Below are 17,499 nucleotides of genomic sequence, written 5' to 3' on the forward strand. Positions count from 1 at the left end.
CATTTTTTTATTTTGGTCTGTCCCATAATAAAGTATCTATTTCTGTTTTTAGTAATTATATTATCTACATAATATTACAAATACCCTTCTAATTTACAATATATTACACAAATGTCATTACCTTTATATCATATAATACTAATAGGGTTAATTTAATCTTTTTACATTTATTTTAATTTTATCCAAATATAATATTAATATTTCTAAAACTCCGTGCAAAAAGCAAATGAACAGATAAATTGGAGACGGAGAGAGTACATAGTAAAAAATATATTAAATTTTTGGTATCTAATTTTTTATTATTATTTTTTATTTAAATTTTTAGTATATCATAATTTTTTGTATGATTCAATATTATATTAGTTTTTTTTAGTATGAGAATTCTGTATAATTTCAAAATTTCAGTATGTATTAAAATAATTTTGATATTTAAGTATATACAAATAATTTAATAATTGATAATAAAATTATTATTTTAAATTTTAATATTTATGTATGATATGATATGTATTTATACTGTACCAAATTTTTGATATAGTATCGGTATATATATTTATCATACCAATTTTTCGGGTATATAGAATTTTGAAAAATAAAAAAAATTAGGCTGTCTTTATTTGAATTCTAGTTCCGCCGCTGCTCATATATATTATGTTAATATGCATATATATTACTCCCTCCGTCACAAACAAGGTGCAACATTTACTTTTGGCACGGATTTTTAGGTGAGTAATATTAAGTATGATAATTTAAAAATTAGGTGATGTGATAGAGAGAGAAATATATATTTTATTTTTTTATTTGGATGATGTTAGAGGATAAAGTGTGGAGTAGAGATTAAGTATAATTAATTATTTCATATCTTGAAAATGTTGCAGGGTGTTTGGGACATACCAAAAAAAAAATATTGCAGAGTGTTTTGGACGGAAGGAGTATATTTTTTGAATAATATTTATAAAGAATCATTATATATAAAAATAAATCATTAATATTTACTTTATTCATTCGACTAAATTGTTTATATTACTGTAGATACGAGAATTTAAGTAAGTATAATTATAAATATTTAAAAATATATTAATAAAAAATATTATATGTTAATATTAAAATAATTAAATAATTTAATTGATTAAAAAATTAAAAATTATAAAATATAAAAAAATGTAATTAAAATATATATTAACAAATTATGTAAATTAGAAAAAATAAAAATTGAACATTACAAGTGAAACAGATCAAATGTAGTACTTCTTCAGTTCCATAAAATATTAGTAAGTACTTAAGAAGTGTATTAGTAAAAATAATTACTCTCTTCGTGTTCCAAGTTGGATGTCTGGGTCCCTGTAGACACGAAAATTTAGGATAAGTATAATTAGTAGATAATTAAGAATGTATTAGTAAAAATAATTATCCTATAATATAAATAATTATAAATTAAAGTTAAGATAACTAATTAATTTAATTAAAATTAAAAAAAATTAAATTAAAAAGTTTAAAATGAGATTAAAGTGTATAATTATTTTTAAAAAAATAAAAGTGACATGAGATGTGGGACGGACAAAAACGACAATTTCAACATAGTAAGTGGAACAAAGAAAGTATTATTTATTAAAAATAATTATAGATTAATATAAGTAAATAATTTAATTAAGATTAAAAATTTTAAATTTTGAATTTTAATATATACTTATCGAAAAAAATAAATAAATTATATGAAACTGATAAAAATAAAAAAATAGGGGTAAATTATATAAATCCGATTATTTATTTCGAAAACCGTAACTTTGCTGTTCACAGATATGCAAACCTTCCATACACTTGCAAAAACGTGTTAAACACAGCGTAAGTTACCGAATGCAACACAGTTGGCAGACGACTATCCATGGACGGTAGCGATCAGTTTTCGGATGACGTGGCAGAGAACCGACGGTCAAGATTTCATTCCTCCAATAAGTGGCTTGGAATAAACAAGTCAAAATTGCGTAGGATGTGACGTGGATACAGATCAGTAGGCCCCACAATTTAAGTAAGTAAATAAATAAATAAATAGATATACACGCTAATCTGACTCATCCCCAACACACTCTTTTAACTTCTCACCAGTCACGCCCCCCGCGCGTGCACTTCACCTTCCTATTTGAAAAAATATCTCCATATTTCACTGGCGGTCACGCCCTGTGAAGGAGAGTGAGAAAGTACGGATGATTATCAATGTAAAGATCAAGACAATAAATTTCCAAAATTTCAGGGAAGGACTTCATTTGAGGACTCGCAGAAGCTCGAATTTTCATATTAGGACTTATTTTTCCTGCTATAAATCTCCATGGATTTTCATGGCAGAAAATCACGCCATTGGATTCGACGAATTATATCTCATCTACGCCGCACGATCTTCAATCCGACGGCCAGAAATTATCCGCTAATTTTGTAGGCTACAAAAATGACTATCCTCGTCGAGAAGCCGCATCTCGGTATGTCTCGATCCCTCTTGTCTTTTTCGATTTTTTTTCATCAGTTAATGAATCGAATGTTCATCAATTTTATGTAATAATTTATTTTTTAGTGGAGAGAAAGGATAAGGAAGTGGAGGAGAATGAACTTGTATTGGATGGAGGATTCGAAGCTCCAGAAACGAACGCATTCGGACACACATTCAGGTTTTTTTTTTTTTTTTTAGGGTTTGTTAAGATTGAATCACTGTAATAAAATCGAGGAATGTTCGTTAATTAATTGTTGCTTGATTTGGTCTCAGGGACTACAACAATGGCGAAAGCGAGAGGCAGAAGGGGGTAGAGGAGTTCTACAGGCTGAACCACATCAACCAAACCTTCGAATTCGTAAGTGTAAATTGGGGATTTTAATTTATTACAGTGTCCGAAAATGGACAACAATGGCGGATAATTGTGCAGGTGCAGAGAATGAGGGAAAGATATGGAAAGCTGGAGAGGACAGAGATGAGCATTTGGGAATGCTGCGAGCTTCTGAACGAGGTTGTCGACGACAGCGATCCAGACCTGGACGAACCTCAGATCGAACATTTGCTCCAATCTGCTGAAGCCATAAGGAAGGATTATCCCGACCAGGATTGGCTGCATCTTACAGCTCTTATCCATGGTAATAAAAGCAAGCTTCCTTTAATGGCGGATCGAGATCTGCAGCAGTTGTAATGAAATGAATTTTGAATTGTGCAGACCTTGGGAAAGTTCTCCTTCTTCCTTCCTTCGGAGAGCTGCCTCAGTGGGCTGTCGTCGGTTAGTTCATTAACAATTTTTATTTATTTTTTTATTTTTTTAATATCTAATTAAATATTAATTTTTTTTTAATTATTTTTAAAATAATAAATAGGTGATACATTCCCTCTTGGGTGTGCTTTCGACGAATCCATTGTTCATTGCAAGGTGATACTTAAATTACAAGTTTCTATTTACTTTACGTTTTGGATTATTTTTTAATAAATGTACAAGTAATGAGATATGACTAGGTCCTTGTTTGAAATGCTGATTTTTCAACTCAGCACATGTTATATTTACAAACATCAATACGTTGTATTATTATATACAACATATTTTTTTATAATAATAAGTGTGTTGTACGACACTATAATATGTGCGGTTAGTTCATGATCTGTTGTATTTGTATTATATTAATATATAATAATATTCTTTGTAATATATTAAATATTTCATCCGTCCCACAAGTAAGTATCCATTTGCTTTTTGCACGTAGTTTTAATATGCGTGATATAAAAGTAATGACATTTGTGTAATATATTGTAAATTGTAAAAATATTTGTAACGTTAGGTAAATAGTACAATTACTAAAAAAAATAGATATTTTGTTATGAGACGGACTAAAATGAAAAAATGGATACTTTGTCAAGTGACGAGAAGTGACGAGGTAGTAGTATACAGCACATTGCTGTATTTTAGCGGCCGCCACAAATAATAAATGCTATATATTCTAATATTAATTTCTTTCTATTTTTGTTACTAATAATAATATGCTTACTTAATTGGGAATGTGCAGTATTTCGCGGGAAATCCAGATGCTGAGAATCCTCGTTACAATTCTAGGAATGGAATCTACGAAGAGGGGTGTGGTCTGGATAACGTGGTCATGTCGTGGGGACACGATGATTATATGTACTTGGTTCGTACCTATTTTAATTAATAATTAATATTTTTTAATATTCCAATTTCGTAAATTAAATTAATTTAATAAATAAATAAATACAATCATCAGGTGGCCAAGGAAAATGGAACAACTCTACCTTCGGCAGGGCTCTTCATAATCCGTTACCATTCTTTCTACCGTACGTATTTTATTTAATAATAATAATAATTGATTTTAATTAAGGTATTTTGATTGAATTAAAAAAGAAAAAAAAATTAAATGATTTGTTTATATTAATTAATTAAATATAAATTTATATTTTATTTTGCAGCTTTACACAAGTCTGGTGCTTACGCGCATTTGATGAACGACGAGGACAGAGAGAACTTGAAGTGGCTAAAGATATTCAAGTAATTAATTAATAATAATTAATAATTTTTATTTTTATTTTTTTATCTAATTTATTATTATTTTTTAAATAAGTGAGAGAAATAATTAATATTTTAATTTGAATGCAGCAAATATGATCTGTACAGTAAGAGCAAAGTTCGGATCGACGTTGACAAAGTCAAACCATATTATCTTTCCCTCATTGAAAAGGTACAAATTAATTAATTAATATTAATTAGATTATTTTGAAATTAATTATTCTTCTAACACGAAATTATTATTATTATTATTATTATTATTATTATTATTATTTATTTATTTATTTTTTTTTGCAATTGATTTTTTCAGTACTTTCCAGCGAAGCTCAAGTGGTGAATTTGTCTGCAGAATGGATATTATTTGTTATGTTTTCATGATTTTGGATAGAACTTACTTGTAATAATCATGGGCTTGGCCTCTTTTAATTTAATTTTTTTTATTTAATTAAGGACTCCTCTCTCTGAGTTTTTTTTTTTTTTTCTTTAAAACATCACTTATAATGATATCCGATTTCTATATAAAATATTAAATTCAATTAATATTACACCTAAAACAATTAAATTTAAAAAATAAACTCAAAATAACACACACAGTTTTTCAATATTTTTAATATTACACCTAAAACAATTAAATTTATAAATTAAAATCAAAATAACACACAAAGTTTTTCAATTATTTTCAAAAAAATATTATTAAAATGTTTCATATAATAATAATAATAATAACAATAATAATAATAATAATAATAATAATAATAATAATAATAATAAAACAAAAAGACTCAATATAACTTTTTTTTATAATACTTTTATAATTATTCTTATCTTACGACAAAATACTTAAAATAATAAATACTAAAAAACACTCCCAATTTAAATATATATATTCATGTTACATATACATATACATACATATAATTAATAGAATTAAAATGTTTAGGTTCTTTTAAACCCCAAAATTTCTACTTTTTTAAATTTGCGATTTTAAAAAAATATATATTTTTTCTTTCACAAAATATCATATCATATATTATTTTACTACCAAATCTAAACCAATTTTTTTTTCAAACTGATAAAGAGAAAAAAAAAAAAACGTACCTATTTGAAAATTACTAATTTTATAATATTAATAAAATATTTAATCATTTTATATGAGAATAAAAAAAAATTCTTTTTAACACATAAGTCTTTAAAGTATAGGGGTACATTTTTTCTTTTTAAATTTCCACAATCTACGGAATATAAATTGATTAATCAAGAAATATATATAGGACATTTATTTATATTTAATGGACATAATAGTATTTATCATTTTTATCTCTTAAAACTGCGCATATTAAGAAAATATAAAAAAAAAAATAAACAAACTTCTACGTGGAATGCAAATGTTGTTAATGTGTTTTTAGTTGTTCATTAAGTAAAGAATAATGTCCTAAATTTTTAAAAATTATCATAAAATTTTTTTTTGTTAAAGATAAAATTTGTAACAAAAACCCAAATTTTGTGCCAAATATATTTTTGCTACACTTTTATTATGATATTTGAACGTAACATGTACTCGCGTAATAAATACTTTTTGCCATATCATTTTTTCTGTAACAAATAAATCTAGCAAAAACTTTTGCCCTAAACCCTAAACGTCCTATGACAGCACGTAGGATATTTTTTTCGTTATGACATGCATTACATTATTAATTTGTTATAAAACTTTTGCTTACGAGATCAACCGTAACAACATAAATTGTTAAAGTGTCATTATAGTATATTTTTTTTAGATTACGAAAAACAAAATTTGGTATTTCTTACGGTATTTCATATGGAATAAAAATAAGCAGAAGAAATTAGTAGCCAATATTCTCACTAATAATACAAATTTGATTTATGCATTGCAAAAATATCGAAATATAGTCCGTTCAGATACAACCTACGTTTTACAACACATTGAAAATCTAAAAGACATTTCCATACTAAAATATAACTGTTCAAACCCCAAGCTACCAACAATACGGAAAGAAAGACACTCAACCATCCACAACGACAAATTCAACAATACAAACTATTCTAACAATCTAAACAACTATTAAACATGATTTTGATATCAACAAACCGAAGCAATTGACAAACCGAAAACTATCAACATCTACGAATGCAAACTGAAGTATTGTGTTGAACATAACATGGCAAGATTCATGGGGTGGCAAACAAACTACAATTAATGATTGTAATAAAAATTAGTTTACATTGCAATTCATTTACTGGACGGCAAAAAGTATACAAATGGAAGTAAAATTTTATGCTTTAGAATTTATATCAAACAATATTTTTGGAGTTTATTGGTGTTTATCTTTCATGTTAGAACTATTAACGTAACTTTGACATCATATATTATTAATATATATCAAAATCAAAAGGTTCGAGTGCATTTTCCAATTTATTAAAAAGCCTTAAACCACTTATATCATTTATTTTTAAAAACTGTGAAAAGTATTCTTTTATTTTAATAGTATTACTTGACATATTTATATATCGCACGGTTGACATCATTTGTTCACAATGACTATATTCGGAGTGCAATCAAGAATTATGGAAAAATATTTTATTTCTTTAATAATTTTCATAATGAAAATTTTAACACTACGCACTAATAAAGAAATTAATTCATTTTGATTTTTTTGACCAAAACAATGATAATGAATTTTATTATTTTGAATACGTCTAATATGATTTTGCATTATTACATCAAATTCAGTAATCATTTCAATTATTCTTATAAACTTTTCATTACTAACTTCATAAATTTTTTCACTATATCATCGAAAAGCTAAATTATATTTAGAAAGATATTTTATCAAAAATATTGTTCTTATTTCTTTTGTAATTTCTAGTATAATATCTTTATCTTACTACAAAAAATTACAAATTACTACGAAAAAATTCCATCACAACTGACAATTTATATCACAACTTTCAACTACAACAGAATTTGCGTCAAAGTGGGATTTGTTGTGAATATTATTGTAGAAATTTGAAGTGACAACTAAATCTTTTTGTTGCCGAAAATTGCAACGGAATTAGTGATAGTCATTTTCGTCACAATCTTTTGCAACATGACTCTGACTGCAACTTTACATTTCACTACAATAAATATGTATCTTTAGATATATCATTTGCATAAGTACTACAATCATCTTAAATCCTGAAATCAGTAAAATGAAATGAAAAAAAATTATCAAAACACCTAATCTTGAATAAACACAACATGATTCACTACAAAAAAATAATATATTTGTAACGGAATTCCGTCCCAAAAGTTCACGTAGCTAACGTAATTCCATTCCTAATTCCGTCTCTAATGTCATTAGTAACGGAAAAAGTAGATTTAGAGACAAAAATTTTGTTATAAAAATAATTTTTCTTGTAGTGATTGAAACAAATTTATTTCAAAGAATAAATAGATTAAGCAAATTCACATACTCTTCAAGAATGTAATTTAACAACAGCTCAAAAGGAAAGCTCCAACAAAAAGTTCTGAATCATATTCACATCGAACCACATTAAAAATTTGCATCCAAAATATACAAATTTTGTTCAGGACTATATGCTCAATCCAACTTTGGCTATCCAAATCGGTTCTAACAAAGTTAATTTGTATCAAACGAGCCACATAAATACAAGAGAAAATTACTAATATAAAAGTTTAGTCAATTAAGTGAAAAAAATCTTCATCATCTATGAATGAAAATCACTTCATAACAACATATTGCAAATTATATTCTACTCAATAAACCAAAAGCGATCACGAGTAGCAACCAAGATAGTAGATAACTTAGTCTGAGAGTTAATGGAGTAAAAAGAAGATGACACAATTTCAGAAAAAGTTTTAAGATCGCAAGGCTGGAAGGGCTCACAAACAATCAAACCACATCTTATATCAAATCAAAGAAACCACATAAATCGAAATTCACTTGAATTCTCTCTAGGAAGTTTATGAATTCTAGTAACTGGAAATACACGAAAAATTTGGGGGAAGAGGAATCCACGGAAATATTATCAACCCTAAATTTTTTACGCCCCGAAGACCATAAAATTTGATTGGAAATGCATTTATCAAACGCAGTAGGAGGAAATGGATTTCTAAATTATTCATATTTCAAGAGATGATTTCTAGCATCAAGTTGTTTTTGTGCTACCTCGAAGGGGCGACAACATAGCAGATAGTCAGCGAGATTCAAGAGTGGGGAGTTCGATTTGAAGAAATTTAAAACGATTCGAAGTGTCTGTGTATTTGGATGTGTTTGCATGGAGAGATATGTGAGAAGCGTTTGAGTGTGTTTGCTTGGTGAGCAGTGTGCAAATCTTTTTGGAATAATCAGGGATTAAATTATGGGTTGCGATGAATTAATCTGTGACATATTCTCTTAGTGGTGAGTAGTGTGAAAATCTTTTACGGACATCAAATTGAAGACGGACCAGCTTTGATATGGTCTCGAGCATTACACTTTTTTTTATACTCAACAGTGATTGAACGATGTTACTGACGCAATGGTGATACTCAAATACCCTTTCATCTTGTATTCTTTTTTTTTTTTTTTTCAACTCTTTGGATAGGTAAAGTTCCCTACTAGTTGGATTAGTTAGTATTATTAGACTTTTTTTTATTTATTTAAATGAGCACATTTAAACATAAAGGCAAAATTGAATTTTTGGGGATTAACCAAAACACAAACAAACAAGCTCGAATTATTTTGAGACTCCAATTCACACAATAGACTAATTGAAATAAGAACAAATCAAATTGAACACTTCCCTACTTCATGTTCATTCTGGAATTGTGGAAGAATCAAACATAACATCCATATGTTTGGAATTCAACACCGACGACGACGATGACGGCCTCCTCCGATCCCCGGATGCAGTCCCGCAGCGGCACGACAACATCGGCTAGATTTTCCAACGCAATGGTTGGCAGTCAGCAGCTCCCAAGTAGTGGACAACACCGGTTTCCGGCAGTGCAACATCTGGTTTCTCTGGAAAACGAACAACTCGGATCTTCTCTCGAACTTTCTTTGGTCTTTCTTCGATTTTAGGGACAATTTCTTTTTTTTTTTTTCAATTTGAACCAACTAATACTCACTTCTAACTATTTATAATAATAATTTTTTAAAAAAATATCTTATCAAATAATTATACTATTTCACAAAAACATCACGTTAAATATTAATTTTTTAAAAATATAATTAAATAAGATAATATGTAAAAAAATATTGTTAATTAATAATATTAAAACTTCTAAAATATAATAAAATCATTATTTATCAAGTAGGAGTATTAAGTTTTTTTAAAAAATATATTAAAATATCAATCAAACTTCACATAAAAATAATTGCATTTGATGGATGGGCTTGTGCCCATTTTGGTGGTTTAATGGACCCGCACACCTTGATGATGACATCTGTTAATATATATTACATATATGTAATAATATATTTAATTACAGTATATGAGTTAAACCGGTCTATTGTTCGGTTCATATATAAATTTTAATATGTATATATATTTTATATTTTTTTATATTAATAAAAATTGTATTTAATGTTAATATATATTTCTCAAATCCTTCTTCTTCTTGTTTATGTCTGTGCCCAATTTATTTTCTTCATTTTTCGCTCCAATCTCACCCACCCAGTTCGTCATTCAAGTTATCGTTCTTGATTTGCTCTTGGTTGTAGTGGATCTGTGTTCTTTTCTATTGATAAAAACAAACGCAAGAATTTATCAAAGAAGAAATTAGTTTCTACGGATTGAAGTTGAATAAAAATCGATTATATTGTCCTCTTCTTCTTAAGGTTGTTTTTTTTCTTTTTCTCTTTTTTTGTTCTTGAAATTTTCTTTATGGTTTTCAAGCTAATGCAGAAAATTACATTCAAAGAATTCTAATCACTTTACTAATTTTTTCAGTGCTTAAGGAAGCTTTCGGACATATTTGATCATATATGCTTCTCGACTGGAATTAATTAGAGGTTACTGCATTGCTTGCACTTTTATTTTTATAAATGGATATGCACTTAAATATTACAAGTGAAGTTGATGCTGAGTTGAATTTAGATAATGAGGATGCTGATATTATAAAGAATATAGAAGCAGAATGTTTTTCAATCGAAGAAATAGAGCATAAACTTTTTCCTGGAGAAATTACTTGTGGATGATTATGGGGTTGGAAAGAAGGATTGATTTTCTATTATGTATAAAATAAGGCAAAAATGATCTACGGCTTTTAGTCTTGATATATTTTCTGCTGGACTCATGACAACATCTAGAAGCGAAGGCACTAACACAGCATTGAAAATTGAGATTGGAAATAGCACATCCACCTTACTGCATTGTGTTCAGAGCTATGAAATAATTTTGAAGCATTGGAGATAAAAAGAGAAGACAAATGATATTGAATCTCGTCATAAGAAGCCTCCTCTTTTCAGTCCACATAATCCATTGTTGAAACAAGCTGCTATGGTGTATACACATCAAAGTTTCAAAATGTTTGACAGCGAGATGCGAGGACAATTGTCGGTTGGATGCATTGAAGAACCTCGACATTCAAGTTCTTGCTTGAGGATTTTTAAAGTGAAACCTTTTAGTGGTGACACAAATGGTCAAATTGTTCGGCTTGATAGCCAAACAGCTGAAGTTCAATGCACATGTCACAAGTTTGAAACAACTTGTATGTTATGTAAACATATTTTGAGTGTATATGCTTATACTTGTCAAACAAGCATACCTGATAAATATATTTTGAAGCGTTGGACCAAGAATGCAAAAGCTCAAATATTTGTGAAACCACTTGGTGACTCAAGTAGAAATAATGGTAGTGGTCCACTTTCTAAATTGGCATTTTTAAATCTTACAACAAAGAAGGTATATGATCTTGCCATGCAAAGCAAAGCTCATGTTGAGGCCAGATTAATTATGATTGATGGTATGAAAGACATTGAAGAAAATTTACAAGTTTGGTTTAGAGATATGAATTTGAGTGATGCAAACTTTTTAGACAATATAGCCAGTAGTCAAACTAGAATTCTTGTACGCGATCCACCAATTTTAAGAGGATGAGGATCAACTGTCAACATCCACAAACGACACTAGGATGATAAAAGTAAGAAAGGAAAATGTATTACTCAAATATGTATTCAATATTTTGATTTATCATATTAATTTTTATGTTATTTTTATTATTGCAGGAAGGGTGGTTAAAGGAGCAAAAAATAGTCAAAATTTGCCGTTTTGCAATACAAATTTGTTCCAAAGAAATTCTGATGTTTCAATAGTTGAACTTGATCCTGAAAATAATCATTGGTATTATTTTAGAAAATTTGGTTAATAATGTTAGGTATGTATTTTGGCTTATCATAGTTTTCCTGTGTGTTACAGTTTTATTGAACTTTTATCGAGTTATCTTGATTTGAAGCATTTTTTTATGTTTCTTTGCATCTACGGTCTGTTTTAATTTCTTTATTTCTCTTTTTTTTTTTTTTTTTTTTTTTTTTCAGGTTGAGCTATTTTGTCTGAAGTACAAACTTTTTGTCAAATCACATCAAGTAAGCCGAATAATTTCTCTGGTTAAGATGACACAAATGTCTAATGCACTTATTCAAAAGTTTGTTGCTATGTAAGTGGTCTTTTGTTTGTTATTATTGCTTGGGATTTGAGTGTTGCATCAAATCTTAGAAATAGTTTTATTTGATATGTTCTCAATCTTAGGTTGCAAGCCTTTTTGCCCCTGTGATAAGCCCTTTAGGACTTCTGACATTAATGAGATGGAATGCTTAATATTGTTACCTCAAAAGTGTTGATGTTATTATATATCATTTGTAAAATTGATTATGTAAGACATACAACTAGCAGTTTTAGTAACTTTTACATTTTTTACTAATTTTTTTTTATTACTATTTTGCAGGTACCTAACTAAAATTTTTGGAGGTTACCCATTGATGTGGCTGTCAATGAATGACAATTATTTTGTATTTTTCTTTATGCTTGCAACATCAAATATTGTAATGCATGCCCGTGTGCTCTTGGATTAGCCACCCTAACCGTTGTCATGATTGCAACTAAGGTTGAGGCTAGCAATGGCATGCTTATTATGAAAGGTAATGTATTGAAAAAAACATCATATATCAAGCATATTGTATTTGACAAGATGAAAACATTGACACAGGGAAAAGCCAATATTACTATTGCCAAAGTCTTTTCAGGCATGGATCTTGGTGAATTCCTTACACTAGTAGCTTCAACAGAGGTAAAATATTTTGGTATAAATAACTTTGAAAGATTCATTTCATTATGGGTACTGCAATGATTTTTTTTAGGAGTTGTTTTGTATGTCCTTCTGTTATTGAGACTTTCTTTACTAATTAATTTACCTTCATTAGTAATTACATTATCACTCATGTAGGTGTTGTCTCCTGTTTAATCTTCGCGTGTGTTTTTGATTTTTTGGTACTTGTCCTCAGTCAATTGTTTGTATGTATAAAGGTTAGAATTTGAGATATTAAAGTACAAGCAATGCCCGCAGGAAAAGCTGATGTTATCGGATTTTAGAAAGTTGGTGGTATCGTTGCCATGGTGGAAATGGCATAAATAATTCCCCAACCTTGGCTGCAGCGGATAGACATGGATATGGCAATAGAGGCAGGACTAACATTGCATAAGCTGTTGAACGCTGCATCAGTTTGGTCTTATTATTATTATTATTATTATTATTATTATTATTATTATTATTATTATTATTGGCATTGTATATATTTATACATATTTTTGAGAAAGTGTTGGCCAGAAAAGAGAATGTTTGGATTATGAATTATGGAAATGATTTGTGTTTAGTATAAATGATGTCTAAAATATTGTGGCTTAATATATATATATATATGATCTGATCTTAGTTAATTGTATATTTAATTTTGGAGTTGTATTTAGCATTGTTACTCTTTTCCTAGCACTAGAGATCCTTGCAGCATGTTGCATATAAAAAAACAAATAGAACTTTAGAATAATCTAAATTTATAACTTCACTTATATCAAAAAATGATTCAAATATCTATTATAATACAATTGCTGATGCTACATCTCAAACTATAGTCATATCATAAACTGTAAAGCATCACTATGCAAAAACAGTGTAAACATTATTTCCAAATAACAAAAATTTGAGAAAATTTTGAGTTTACAATTTGAAAAGAATAACATAAACATAGTGCATCATTGAGAATGTTCGCCTTAATCATATTTGAAAGTCTATTTCATTTAATACGGGAAGAGCGTTTTACTAAGAAAATGCCAAACATTCCATAATGATGAAAATAATATAAATTATGCACATGGCCAATCTAAAACAGTCATAACCAAACATATGCTTGCAAAAATGTTGAAAACAATATAAATTATGCACATGGCCAATCTAAAACAGTCCAAACCAAACATATGCTTGCAAACAAAATCAAGCACATGACCGCCATAAATCAAACTTCGATGCGAACTGGTAGAGCATTTCGAGCAGCAAAAAAAACATGATCCAACAATATCTCCAAATCCAGGCCTATTGCAACATAAGCAATCACAGCATGGCCAAAAACCAATCACCAAAACACCACAGGGAGCAGGAGTCGTCGGTGAAATCTGGACAATGAACTTGTACACTGCTGCCTAAATCAATCTCAAAAAATATTCCCAAACGCAAAATCCTCCAAATATATATAATGGCAGACAAGGTACCTCTATGTAGTTAAAGTACCAAACAACCAATAATAACCATTGAACTACCAAATGGACATTACATAAAATTTGTAATATCATAATTCATCATCAAGTTCTTATAACATAACAACGACAACCAATGTTCTTTCCATAAAAATTTAAAACGAAAGATACAAAATATATATAGTGTCCAAGTAAAATAAGTTGGTTCTGCTTGAATTCTTCAAAGAAAAAAAGTCCATTCCCTTAGTGTCATCATCTGGTACACCTGTTGAAAAATATGATAGCAGAATCATAAAGTAAATATAATATACACAAACTATATATATATATATATATAAGACATCTTATATAATATAACATACAATATTCCAAATAGTGTTAACAATACATTCAAAATATTGGAAGGAAAGATGAACTTGTTTGATTAATTGTTCCACGTAAAAATGATAATAATATGGTGATGTGTTCTTTATTAATAACTAATAAGAAAAACTGCTTAAGTGCATTATCATACATCCCAATATTTTTTCCTTTGACGTATCTACTTGGTAGAATTCAAAATCCTCATGACTCTTAGGAATATCGATAGCTTTCCGAAGATAATATTTTATGACAACCCAGTAGTGAAGATAAGTTTCATGAAGAGGAATTGGATTCCTTATGTCATCAACTACTTCAGTATCAAAACTCTTGACGACAATATAACTTCTTGGGAAATTCATACTATAGTAGTATTTGTTTGAGACCAATCCTGGTTCCAATTCAATTTTTGGTGATAGAAACATCTTGATTTTAATTCCGTTACTATTTTCTGCACGAACTTGGGAACTTCGCACTATAAACAACAAACACATAATCAAGAGTTGATGCAAGAGGAACTTCAAACTACTTGCCATTTTTATTCCCAAACACCAATGATCACAATCAGCTTAAATTTTAACGAAAAACCAAAATAAAAAAATAAATTAAAATAGTCATGGTCGAATTGCACAATGCTATAAAAAGAAAATAAAAAATTACATTCTTGGAAGGTGTTTTCACTCACGCCATAATGATGAAAACAACTCAACATATCTTTGAATATTCCTAATAGTCGGCAGAGACATCGTTGATCGTTCCATTCCTAAAGGAACAAGAGCATAAACTCCCCAAAATCAAACCAACTTGGAAGATGATAACGCAATAAAAGCAATAGAACATCGAGAGAAAAGAATAATAAATCTACCAATAAAGAAGCCTTAGAAAGCAAATTCAATCAATGGATCCAAAAATTAAGACATTGAAGTAAGAATAAACATAATAATTGGATCGAAAAATAGAAGCACCGGCGTAAGTGCAAGACAGACATAACGAAACACATAATAGGTGCAAAAGAAGTTCAGAACTCGATCGGACAAAAACTAAAAATACACAAAATCACCTGTCGGAACAAAATCCTTTTGTATTATCCGAAAATTGAAAAACTTCTTTTCGCAGGAACACTCAACAACAAACATACATCAAATTATTGAACAAATATTAAAAAGTATTAAGAAGATCATTACCGATACAGAAACAAAAGCTATGCATATGGTGTGACTTAATCGAAAAATCAATAACCAACAAGAGTACCCAAGAGTATGGTGACCAACAAGGAGGAAGAAGAGGAGGAGACGGCAGACGACACAGAACTATACTAAGTTCTGTGAGAGAGACGACGATGCCGAAGATGTCGCAGAAAAAAAAAAAAAAAAAAAAGGAATTGAAACATAGAAAAAGAGAAAAAAAGTAATTAATCGAAGGAAATTTTATTTTTAATAAATAAAATAATAATAATAAACAAGACACGTGTTCGCAGGATGGGGTGTGTGTTCATTGGGCGCGCACCCAGCATCCACTAAACCCATTTTGGTCGAGGAGTACCGAAGCCTGCTAATGTAAAAATACTCTTCAAAGAATGGGTTTAATAAATTACAGACCCAATTATTTACTCCCTCACATCCAAATAATTATGCTTTTATATTATTTTTACTATTTTTAAATTTTATACATAATTTATTTTTAATAAATAATTTTATCCTTATAATTATATTAACCCTACTTTCATAATCTATTAATATATTTTTTTGTCCAAAATATATATTTTTCATTTATTGTAAATAATTCTACACTCTTTCATTTATATTATTTAATATTATATTTATTTACAAATATATCACACTATTTATACATTCAGTTTATCAATAATTTTCACTCATTTTATCAATTCATCCGGGTAAAATGAATTGTTTCAAAATGGGGATCAGGGTTACTTCCAGCAAGAGATCTATCGACCCAAATAAGCCTCACTTACTGGTATCTGAGCAATTCTTAGATGGCGAGTGCCTGATCGAGTTGATCAGGGTTGATCATTCGGACCTTTCAATTCATAGATGTGGATCTTGGACCTGGATACTCGGGTTCAAATACCCACGGCTTTCTAGTTACTTCGTTCTCTATTAACTAATATAACATTATATTCGTTACAATTCATGTTTATCTCAAAAAATATAAATTTCGTGGACGGCAGAAGTATTTAATTTGTTACTAGTTTTTCTAATTATTCCAATAAACTAATTTTTCATAATATTTTACTTTATTATTATTATTATTATTATTATTATTATTATTATTATTATTATTATTATTATTATTATTGTCTAATCTATTTCTATGTTAAAATAACAAAGTGATATAATTATCTCAAACCTTGAATGGAGAGATATTATCATCACACAAAATATTATATTCCTGAAATTAAATAAAAAAGATATATATATAATTATTGCTGCAACTTCTTTAGGTAACCGAATATTTAAGCTTCATCTTCTGCTTTTAAAAGCACCCAAAATCTTCCATAAAGTGAAAGAAATGAATGACAACTTTTTAGATTATCTCAAGAATATATATAATCAATGCCAATTTGTAATTTTTGTTTCCTACATATGTAATATATATATATATTTTTTTATGTGTATATATATTTAATTTTTTAAATTATAGAATATATATATGATTTTAATAATTTTTAATTCTTTGGGACTTCTTCGATTCAAATAATTGTTACATGAATGTCATGTAATTCTAACATTCAAATTAATTAGCAGTGAGTATCAATATGGTATACAATTGCTCCAAAACCATTAACCTTATGTTAAATAAAATAAAATAATAATCGGATCAAAAAAAA

At 28.4% G+C, this 17,499-nt stretch overlaps 1 protein-coding gene and 1 long non-coding RNA gene across 3 annotated transcripts; one reads left to right on the forward strand and one right to left on the reverse strand.

Moving 5' to 3' along the window:
• Window positions 1-2,275: 2,275 nt before the first annotated feature.
• LOC127266400 (inositol oxygenase 2-like) lies at window positions 2,276-4,990 on the forward strand. The gene is made up of 11 exons (XM_051296637.1): window positions 2,276-2,471; window positions 2,564-2,657; window positions 2,753-2,837; window positions 2,910-3,114; window positions 3,192-3,251; window positions 3,346-3,398; window positions 4,027-4,149; window positions 4,243-4,312; window positions 4,445-4,523; window positions 4,632-4,713; window positions 4,852-4,990. Exons 1-11 carry the CDS (start codon window positions 2,441-2,443, stop codon window positions 4,876-4,878), a joined length of 909 nt encoding a protein of 302 aa, XP_051152594.1. The 5' UTR covers window positions 2,276-2,440; the 3' UTR covers window positions 4,879-4,990.
• Window positions 4,991-14,331: 9,341 nt separating this feature from the next.
• Window positions 14,332-16,012, reverse strand: LOC127266401 (uncharacterized). Of its 2 annotated transcripts, none has more exons than XR_007842133.1 (3): window positions 15,903-16,012; window positions 15,312-15,414; window positions 14,332-14,556 (listed from the first exon to the last, which is right to left on the reverse strand). It is a non-coding gene; the product is annotated as an uncharacterized LOC127266401 (long non-coding RNA). The 2 variants fall into 2 exon arrangements; XR_007842132.1 differs by having other exon boundaries at window positions 15,836-16,002.
• Window positions 16,013-17,499: the final 1,487 nt, after the last annotated feature.

The sequence above is a fragment of the Andrographis paniculata genome, unplaced genomic scaffold (assembly GCF_009805555.1).
Source record: "Andrographis paniculata isolate CXL003 unplaced genomic scaffold, ASM980555v1 Contig75END, whole genome shotgun sequence".
NCBI classification, from domain to species: domain Eukaryota; kingdom Viridiplantae; phylum Streptophyta; class Magnoliopsida; order Lamiales; family Acanthaceae; genus Andrographis; species Andrographis paniculata.